The sequence below is a fragment of the Lepisosteus oculatus genome, chromosome 6 (assembly GCF_040954835.1).
Source record: "Lepisosteus oculatus isolate fLepOcu1 chromosome 6, fLepOcu1.hap2, whole genome shotgun sequence".
Classification (NCBI taxonomy): domain Eukaryota; kingdom Metazoa; phylum Chordata; class Actinopteri; order Semionotiformes; family Lepisosteidae; genus Lepisosteus; species Lepisosteus oculatus.
In genome coordinates this window covers 711,506-721,777 of record NC_090701.1, presented here as the reverse complement: position 1 = coordinate 721,777, position 10,272 = coordinate 711,506, and the positions used below count along the sequence as shown (strand labels likewise).

The 10,272-nt window shown below is 47.3% G+C and overlaps 2 protein-coding genes and 1 non-coding gene across 4 annotated transcripts; 2 read left to right on the top strand and 1 right to left on the bottom strand.

Moving 5' to 3' along the window:
- Positions 1 to 493: 493 nt before the first annotated feature.
- trnat-agu (transfer RNA threonine (anticodon AGU)) lies at positions 494 to 567 on the top strand. Its single transcript has one exon. It is a non-coding gene; the product is annotated as a tRNA-Thr (tRNA).
- Positions 568 to 840: 273 nt separating this feature from the next.
- On the top strand, positions 841 to 5,490 carry cmbl (carboxymethylenebutenolidase homolog (Pseudomonas)). Of its 2 annotated transcripts, none has more exons than XM_015354972.2 (6): positions 841 to 989; positions 2,543 to 2,757; positions 3,110 to 3,217; positions 3,879 to 4,021; positions 4,104 to 4,195; positions 4,731 to 5,490. In XM_015354972.2, exons 2-6 carry the CDS (start codon positions 2,543 to 2,545, stop codon positions 4,908 to 4,910), a joined length of 738 nt encoding a protein of 245 aa, XP_015210458.1. In that variant the 5' UTR covers positions 841 to 989; the 3' UTR covers positions 4,911 to 5,490. The 2 variants fall into 2 exon arrangements, with proteins under 2 accessions (XP_015210458.1, XP_006634660.2); XM_006634597.3 differs by lacking the exon at positions 841 to 989 and adding an exon at positions 1,068 to 1,978.
- On the bottom strand, positions 5,486 to 10,272 carry cct5 (chaperonin containing TCP1, subunit 5 (epsilon)). The gene is made up of 11 exons (XM_006634598.3): positions 9,929 to 10,272; positions 9,379 to 9,439; positions 9,137 to 9,301; positions 8,790 to 8,988; positions 8,011 to 8,203; positions 7,766 to 7,915; positions 7,425 to 7,544; positions 6,978 to 7,163; positions 6,415 to 6,552; positions 6,090 to 6,270; positions 5,486 to 5,781 (listed from the first exon to the last, which is right to left on the bottom strand). Exons 1-11 carry the CDS (start codon positions 10,031 to 10,033, stop codon positions 5,654 to 5,656), a joined length of 1,626 nt encoding a protein of 541 aa, XP_006634661.2. The 5' UTR covers positions 10,034 to 10,272; the 3' UTR covers positions 5,486 to 5,653.

Genomic DNA, 10,272 nt, shown 5'->3' with positions numbered 1-10,272 from the left:
GTTTGTGTAAAGAAGTGCCTCCTGTTCGTTGTTTTAAACCCACATATATTTGATTTTCGAGATAGCAACGTACTGTCGGTTTATTTGGTAACTGGTACGGCACAATTCTGGAAATTGCGTGCTATGTAATATATGCAATTTCCCATATTCGACCTAAAATAATATGCCCCGCACTCGTTTATGAAAACTATTATGAAGAACAACTTAATATATTAAATGATCGGTTATTTTCTCACTCGAAAACCAGTTGTTGTTGTTGTTGTTGTTGTTGTTGTTGTTGTTGTTGAAAGCGCTGGATACACTGTACTTCTGCACTTCCTGGTTTTATTCCGGTTTCTTATCCCCTGAATTTTATAAAATAAATAGTAGGTGGGAGGATCGCGCACGCAGCTTGATGAAAATAAACTCGTAGGAAAAGGGCACCAATTTAAGCCTCGTCAATGACAGCGACACTAGGTTAGGGTTAATTCAGGTAGGGAGACTCAGCCGGCGCGGCGCCGTGGCTTAGTTGGTTAAAGCGCCTGTCTAGTAAACAGGAGATCCTGGGTTCGAATCCCAGCGGTGCCTCGATCAGTGTTGAATTTTATTGCTGTCTTGTCACACACCCGTCCTTTGAACAGTCACAAGAAAAAAGAACTACCGGTCTAAAAACCGCCCTATAGTTTCATCGTGGTTCACTATTTTTAAAATTCGTAGAACATAACTGTGAAAAACTGCACACACCTCGCTAAAAAGTCGTTATGCAAAGCGTGCATTTGCTTTACAATGTGGCCGTCAGAACATATCCCAAGCAAACTTTTTTAAAACTTGACACAGTCAGTATTTGAGTGTGCTGTCGAAACCCTGCCTGGCTTTGTGCCAGTATCAACACGGAGGGGTTAAAGCGAGTTTTTTTCCCTGATCAGTGCAGGAGCGTTTTTCTGCGGTGCTGCAGTCGGAGAGCTGAGATTCAACCCCCGTAATCTAGATCTACGAGTAGAAAGGACAAGGTAAACAATATCATATACCGTTTTAGAATTGAAATCGATATGCATATAGCATATCATTTTCGTCATTTCGTAGACCTTGGGTGCACGACAGCTCGACTTGCATGAAGTCTCGATCGGTTTTGAATGCTGAATGGGCCAGTTCGCGTTTTTGTAACTGCACGTTACTTACTCGAGATGACCATTTAGCCAAACGCGCTTTTAAATCGGTGCGTTTAACAATGAATAAAATATCCAGTCCGAGAGAAGTGTTATGTAACAGCAGTGGGGATGACTAGGCAATTTTCGTTTCCATTCACTAATAAGAGCTTTTTAAACGCTTTATGAGCGCGGATGAAGGCTTTATGCAAACAACATAATGGGGAGAAGTAGTGAGAGAACGTACTGTTTTGCATTCTTCGTGTACAATCCTTAAACGACTTTGTGCGGCATTAATCATAGGTGTAGGTCGTTTGAAGTCTATGACTGCTATAAAAATGCAATGCGTGTATGTTAATTGTCGATAAAGTAATGTCTTGGTTGTAAGAAACGTGTTATTCGGTTTGAAGCGTTTTAAGTTTAAACTACAGTACTATGTAAACTCCTTTTTCCATGGGGCGAAAGCATGAGGAAACACATTGTTTTAGAAAAGCTTTCCTTCTGGTAACATATCTTTTTAAAATACACGTAAGGAGCAAAATGCGGTTTAATTAAAACTGATAAATGAAATGTGTATATATTGAAGTCAGCAAAGCAGGGATTCGTGTTCGTTGCGTAATCTTTACTTGTGGGGCTGCCAGTTGTATGTACTATTTGGGAAATAGCGTGCTGGAGTCGCGTACCTGTCTAACAATGTTCTGTAAAAGGCTTATTTTGACGGGCGTTCGATAGCTGAAGAGGCAATGGTATTACACTTTAAAAAATCAATAGCCTCTGCTGCCTTTTAAGAACGTCGGAGCTTTCCAGTCAATCAGTGATTAACTACTGGGGCCATTGTTTCTCTTCATTTGATGGTTTGTGTGTTTTACTTAACAGATTATTAACTGAGACAGTGGTCGTGATTGCTGTGTACCGGAGTGTTGTAGCTGTTGCAGAAGAGGAGTTTCTTCAGCCTGGCCCTGCCTGTCTGTGTCTCCTCTCTGGAAAATGGAGCACAGAGCCTGGCAGTAACACAGGGTCACCTAAGAAAGTGCTGTGAAACTGAAACAGATAACAAAGAACCTGTACACAACGTGAACTACACAAAATAATGCATCTCAAAAAAATTCCAGCACAACAATTGTGTGTTAATATGCTATGAGGTTCCAAACAGGACAGTAAAACTACACAAGCTGATACTGTAGATACCCAGTGTGGCACAGACACGCCCACAGGGGGTGGAGCCAGAGGTACAGATCATGTCATGCTGGAGCTAAGGGCGAGATTCCCGGTCTCTGTGGGAGGGGAGCCCCGTGGGGGGCTGTGTGACAGCCCCAGGGGTCCAGGTGAATAAAATATTCACCAGATAGGCTGGAAGGTGCCCTCTTGTCTGGAGCCCATCTCGTGTTCTCTCACCCGAATCTTTCCTTGTGCTCTAGATGGCCAACGAAGCCCGACCCTGCCCCTGTGACCTTGGAGACAAGCTGGAATACGGGGGTCAGGGGGAGGAGGTCCAGGTCGAGCACCTCAGAGCCTACGTCTCCAAGCCCGGCTCCAGCACGGACAAGGCCGTCATCGTCATCCAGGACATTTATGGGTGGCAGCTTCCGAACACCAGATACATGGCCGACATGCTTGCCTCTAGTGGATACATGTGAATATCTAACTTTGTTTCAAGAGGTTTTAAAGAAAAACCTGACGTTGCACTAACCTACAAGCACATAGCTTTGTACTGCTTGGTTTGTAGCGGCTGTGTAATGTCATGTCTAGGTTGAGCTGTGCTCACTGACACCCTGCTCCCTGCAAGGAGGAGGATGTACAGTGGTTGACATGCATCATAAATCCTGTGATCTCCCCTATTGGCACTGAATGTTCCTATGCAACTGTAGTCAGAAGTCAAATGAGTGTCTTTAAGCCTGAGAAACCCAGCACCTGTAACTTAAATGGTCCTGTTGCTGCAGTTTGTAGTGACTCTGGATTCCTGTTGTTCTCTGCCCTCTCCCCAGAGCCATCTGCCCAGATTTCTTCGTGGGCAAGGAGCCCTGGGACCCCTCCAAGGACTGGTCAACCTTTCAAGAGTGGCTTCAGGACAGGAGTGCAACCAATATAAATAGGTAAAATATGGAAGTTTTCTTGTTGGGGGTACATAAGCTTGGGTATCTTAAATGATGTAGAATAAACAGGGGTTTAATAAGAATTTTGTAGGTTTGTATGTATCAAATAGTTAGAACAAACCAAATTCTTTCCCTCATTCTTATTTATTGATTAATACAGTAGTGATAGATTTGCCTAAAATATCCCATTCTGCAGTGTGAGCTGTGCATGTTCTGAGCATTTACGCCAGGCATGTTTGAAAAGGGTCCAAACACACCAGAGACTCTCAGACACTGTAGCCTTAAAATGGCAGAAATGTGGTCCCTGTGACACTAACACTGTAGGTGCTGATTCAGTAGTTGCTTCACAGAAAACTTAGCAATCCTAAATCCTAAGTGTCTTTGGACTGAAATCAGCTTTAATATCTGGTATATTAGTATCCTGGTAGCAATTCACTTTTTTCATGTCCTTCAGAGCTAGTGTGCATATACACACATTTAATGTGAATTGCCATGAATGTAAAACCCTAGAAAAAGGGTTCATCTGGGAAGCGGAGTTGCACTGATGTGACTGGCACTCTGAGATCGTTCAGCTGAAGCTGGGAGGTGAAGGACAGAGCTGCGGTCCTCCTCTCTGCTGTTCCCCTGCGCTCATTCTGCAAGAGGCTGCTCTCTCCCCCAGGGAGGCCGACGCGGTGCTCGGGTTCCTGAAGGAGCGCTGTGGCGCCCGGAGGATTGCAGTGGTGGGGTTCTGCTGGGGTGGAATTGCCACACACCACCTGATTCTCCACTACCCGGAGCTGAAAGCCGGCGTTTCTGTTTACGGTGAGCTGCCCCAGTTGCCTGACACGCTGCGTGTTGGGTCAGTGGCAGGACGCGTCCGTCACGGGCTTTCATTCTCTTGCAGGAATAATCCGGGACTCTGAAGACCGATACAGTTTACGCAGCCCCACGCTTTTTCTCTTTGCTGAAAATGACCAGGTTATTCCACTCGACCAGGTCAGTTTCTCAAACATGGAGAATTGAATCTGCATGTCAGATTAATCCTCTCCAGTATTCAGAAGTGATATTGAGCCCCATTGCCAGTGTACATGGGAATATTGCTAATCCAATTCCCAGTAGAGCTGGGACTTTACGATTAAGCAAGTACTTTGTTTAGTTAACAAAGACCTGGTGCTAGAAGACTGATATGTTGATTTTGTTCCAAATGATCTGAAAATAACTTAAATCAGCTATTCAACAAATCACATTTGAATTGTTCCAGGTCTTTAGAAATCTATGACTTGGTGGTTATACATAAACTCTACTTGCTTGGGGTCTTCAGAATTAGGGTTGGAGACCACTGCTTTAAGATACTAGATAATATATCCCAAAAATAAAATCTAAAGCAGATGAAAACATGATAGGTGTATTTTTAAAGCACATTTTCAGCACAGTTGGGTAATTCAGAAGACAGATCTGCCATAAACATTTAATAAATGTATATTTGTGATGTGCTGAACAGTTGAATAAACCATGTGGTTTTACTATCCAGGTGAGCACCCTGGAGAAGAAGCTGCAGGAACACTGCACGGTTGACTTCAAAGTCAAGGTGTTCGCAGGCCAGACCCATGGGTTTGTGCACCGCAAGAGGGAGGACATAAACCCCAACGACAGACCCTTCATAGAAGAGGCCCGCAGGGATATGCTGAATTGGCTCAATAAGTACATCTGAAACAGCCATGTCAGAATACATTCAGCCGATAAGAGACCGAGGGGCTGAAAATGGAAAGCTTTGTTAGAAAATGGAAAGCTTTGTTACAGTGTAACTTGAAAATTCAGTAATATCTTGCCAATAATGAATCACATTCAATATTTTGTAGGGGGACAGAAGATGTAACTCTTTGTACTGAATGCTACATTCACACATTATCATGAGACCGTCTTACTACAAAACTAAAAACGTGAGCCATTTTTTTTTTACAAGAGTTTTGTTTTTGTATGTGGCTTTTAATGTGAAATGATTCAATGCCAGAGGCAGTGCCTCTGGAAACAGCTGTAAAATATCTAGTACCACACTGCAGAAATTCCAGCTTGCCATTAAGTCAAAAGCCAGAGGCCTTATGACCACTTACCATCACACAAATACAATCCTCAGGTCTGGAAATCTTCAATGAAACAATGATTCTTGAAGTCTGACACCTAAAGAAGGCTCCACAGCCGAAACTTTGTGTTCTTTCTTCTCTTTTCCTATTAATGATTCTAGGAAGTTAATTTCAAATCAAGAAATAAAATTACCCCGTCTCCAAATCAAATCTCTCAACAGGCCATTTTATTTATGAAGTCAGTACAATTACAGTTTATCAGAGGGACAACATATGAATAAATAACTGTACTAAAATGTGCGGACATTTTTCTATAAAGCGCTTTAAGACTTCAAAGCCCCTGTAGACCGCACACATCACTACTGGGTTGATATCAGTCTTCCGACTCCCCTGGGCTTCGAATATCATCAATCTTCAGAATCATCTTCACCACCTGGGTAGCCAGAGAAATCTGCTGCTTCTTCCCAATGAGAGTTTCAATCACATGCTGCTGCTTCATATCTAGGGAGACCAAAGGGAGCATCAGGGTTAAAAACACTCAAGTACTCCACTTAAGAGGCTGTAAGTACAATGTCACACAAGTGAGTCACACGTGTTGGGACAGTTCAGTAGGTTTTGGTGCAATGTCGTCAACCGCTTTCAGGTTTAGCAAAAAGACGTACACAGGTACAGGCTGGCAACCAATTTCTTAAGGGGGTTATATAAGTGGAGTGAACCAGCCACAAATACTACTCTCACAGATGCAGTTTTCATAATCAGAGATAAAGGTGTTACTCGAGTAAAAAAAAAATAAAAGTCAGAAAACTTGCCATTGGTGCCCTGGTTGAGACAGTCAATTCCAAGGGCAGGGTTGTTTTCTTTCACTTGTCTGGCTCGAACCTCGGTCATCGTCTGGATGGGATTCAGACCGCTGTTCTCTGCCAGTGCCATGGGAATGACTTCTAAGGCATCGGCAAAGGCTCTCATTGCATACTGCTCTAAAGAGGGACACTGCGGAAGGACAAAATACACGGATAAGAACAACAGGCGAGACCGATGCGCATTCAGCACGCAGCATATCACAGCTAATCCGAAGAAATGCTCAATGGCTGGAAATAAGGACTGGTAAACCGTTTGAGACTCTGGTCCCGTTACCTTGTCAGCTGCCTCATTAACAGCTAAAGCGCAGGCGATCTCGGAAGCCCCGCCGCCGTACACAATGCGGTTGTCCTTGACCAGATTGCGGATCACACACACAGCATCGTGGAGGGCGCGCTTGGCTTCTTCGATAATCTGAGGACGAGGAAGCAGCAGGTTACAACAAACCTAGTGACCCCCGCTTCTGTATTAAGGATGAATGCTTTGGCCCCCTAGAGTAAGTTACAACCAGAACTCCAGTAGCAAGAACACTGTAACGTGAAAGAATTAAAAACATTAGAACACAGTACACTACGCTGTTTATTTACTCAAGTTTATCCATCAGGGGAGGAGCGGTGGCTCTGTGGCTCAGGATCTGCGCCTGTGGCTGGAAGGTATCTGGTTCGTATCCCATGGCTAGCAGAGGAATCCCTACTCTGTTGGGCCCCTGAGCAAGGCCCTTAGTAACATGTTACTAAATAGAGAATCATTTCCCAACAGTAAAAGTTTTTCCGAACATAAAATGGAAAGTTCATAAGACAGTTCAGACACAAAATCTTGGGGTCCTCATCTTTCCTCACCATTTTGTTTCCTCCTCGGATGAAGATGGTCACAGCCCTGGAGTTCTTGCACTCCTCTATAACCAGCATTCTGTCTTTCGTTGTGCCGAAAGAGAGCTCTCTCACAATTCCCGCTGAGCCAAGCTTCTCCGGCGTGAGCTCACAGAATCTGGGAACAATGCGTCCCCCAGTTGCGATAGCGATTAGCTGAAGAAAATGAGCATGGACACTAAGGATTAGGTCTCAGGAAGACAGTGAAAAGCCACCAAGAAGAACGTAAGGATTAAAGAGCAACTTATGAAAATGTCATTTAAGATGCATGAATCAAAATCTCAATTTTTAAGAAGTCCTTCAGGTAATTCAGCTTTAACTTTTGCTATGTTGTGAAGAAAGAATTCAATAAAAATAGAAAAGACTAGCAAAGCTGCAGGGTCAGAAATCCTGTGACATTGCATCCACACTGCTTACCTCAATTTCGGGGCCACCAACCCAACGGATAGCAGGTAACTGATTCTGAAGCAGCAGGTGATTGGCTTCATCATCGAATCCCCACTGACAAATGGCAAGGTTAGCTCCATTGTCTTTAACCTGTTTGAAATTAACATAAGTTAGGAACTAGTGACTGCAATAAATCGGCATGCTCCAATGCACACAATGCCATCAGAATTGTAACTGTCAACGATCACAAAACAGATAATATGCTGCTGTTCACCAAGTCTTACAGACACCATTGTAACTAGACCGACAATCCCAACCTGTGCTTTGACGCGGTGATTGATAAGACAGCTCAAAAAAAAAATCACACTAACCTGGTGTATCATTTCTTCAAACTTCTCTTTTTCATACTTCTGCAGGGCTTTGTAATCTTCAACAGAGGTCACATCAAGCTTATGCTTAGTTTTAGGTTTGGGTGGCTCAAAGGGACAGGTAAGGATAGCGATTTTTGCATCTTTTAGAACCTGGAAAAGACCACCAACGACAATCAGGACCTCTGCAAGAAAAAAAGCCAAGATCCAAGACTAAAAAAAAAACAGCAAAAGCAATCCCAACTAACCTTGGGCATCTGAGGGTGGCTGAACTCTTTGTCCACAATCACGCCCTTGATTAGCTGCGTGTCCTCCAGTTTCCCACCAACCTTGCCCTCCACCTTGATGAGCTCAAAGTCAACGTCCTTCCTGTCCATGTCTGCAACTGTCAAGATGGCATTGACGGCGATCTCCGCCATCTGCCTGTGGCACCGGTTGATGCTGAAACAAGTGAGATGGGCTCATGAGAAACGGGCCAAGCGCCGCGCAACAGCCCAGTACCCCCCCCGAGGCCCGGAGACGTAAAAGCGAACCTGTAAGATCGATAAACGTGTCCACAAGTAGCAGTCAACCATCTTTTTTTATCTGTAGTTAAATGCTCTTTTAGCGAAGACCAAGACGAAAGGCCCTTGCTGCCTCCGACAGGGGCAACGAGTCTTTTAAGAACTACAAGCCTGACTGTGGAACAGGGCCACAGAGCAAGACTGGGACACAATGCAGGACAAATTCAGAGACAGAGGGAGGCTTCCAATCTACTCTGAGCTTTTAATATCGCTAGGAGCCAGAACTTCAGCTGGAGAGCTTCTGAACAGTTTTTCACACGTGCACTGCTTTTGCCAATAGCACCAGCCAAACAGTTTTATAAAACCTAAGAAACAGGGACCAGCAGACATCTACCTATAAGTAACGCTTGCTCTTCCACTCCACAGTAACAAGGCCCAGAACGACAGGCGTGCTTCTGGAAGTGCAGCCCTGTCCCACAAACTTCACACACACCAAGTTAGCGCGTCGGCGGAGGGACACTCACACTTTCGAGCCCAGCGTGGTCATGGCCGTCTGGACCAGCGGCTCCGTGTTACTGGGGTCCACGGGGAAGCTGTCGCCGATGCGGTCGAGCTGCTCGATGGCGACGCGGGCCGCCTGGTCGTAGCCGTCCGCTATCCGGATGGGGTGGATGCCGCGGTCCAGCAGCTGCTCGGCCTGTTCCAGCAGGGCGCCGGCCAGCACTGGAGGCGGTGGGGAGGGAGAGAGCGCCAACACTCAGGTACCGCACAGGAGAGAAGGCAGCTCCGCACTCACAGCCCGAACGAGCCACACACAGGGGAACCCCAGCTGTCACGCGGAAGCTAGGGGCCACCCCAGGCTTCTACATACCCACTACCCCCGTGGTCCCGTCGCCGATCTCGTCGTCCTGGGACTTGGACAGCTCGACCATGAGCTTGGCGATCTGGTGGTCCACGTCCATCAGGCTCAGGATGGTCGCCCCGTCGTTGGTGACCGTCACCTCGCCATCCTTGTCCACCATCATCTTGTCGAGCCCTGGAAGAGGACAGGCCGTCAGCCCCCAGCGTGCCCGGCCCCGCCGCTGGCGCTGGGGACACAGGCAGGCGGCTTACCGTTGGGCCCCAGGGACGTCTTCAGCGTGTTGGCCACGGCCTTGGCGGCCATGATGTGCGACTGAAACAAAGGAGAGCCCGGAGTCAGAACCGCGCTGAGAAGCCAAACAGCCCTGGCCGGCCGATGCCTTTAAACAGCTGCGTCATTGTGGCGTTTGGACGCAAAAAGCCGCTTCAGAAAACCCAACACGCAGGTTAGCTCATTCAGGCATTTATCCCCGCGGGCTTACAGCCGCGCTGCAGTGGCGGAGGCCGCAAACCGGAGAAGGAAAGGCAGGCGGGCCAGCCGGTCGGACAGGCGGCACAGGGGCTCGGCCCCGCGTCTGAACACCGGGGAGCCCAGAGCCGGCGGCACCCCCACCCCCCAGCACCGGCGTGCTCGCTCCCTGCCGCGCCCTAGTTTCTGCCACAGAGCCGGGGCCGGGGAGCCGGGGCCGCTATGGCAGACACAGACACAGCCCCCTTCGCCCGACAGCGGCGCTGGAGACGGGCGCCCGCCGAGAGCTCATCCTGCCCGCAGGCGTGGCGACCCCCGCCGGCCCCTTTGTACCTTCAGCGCGTCCAGGCCCGACATGCGAGACTTCTTGTCCTGGTCCTTGATGATGATGAAAGGCCGGCCATACTCGTCGAAGGCGAGGGTCCCCAGGGTAGACATGCTGGAGGCCGATGGAGCGCTTAGTTTCCTTTCTGCACAAAAACGCCGAGAGCAGGACGCGCACACCACGCTGCGTGAAACGGCCTCGCGGTGCGGGAGTACCGGCGGCTTCTGGAACTGTCGCAGGGAGAGCGGAGCCGAGACCAAACTCGCAGAGAGGGGGGGTTCAATATACTTAATTATTTTCCTTTAGGTGTCTGTAGGAAAAATGAGAAAAAATCACTAGTGTTGTCGCGAGA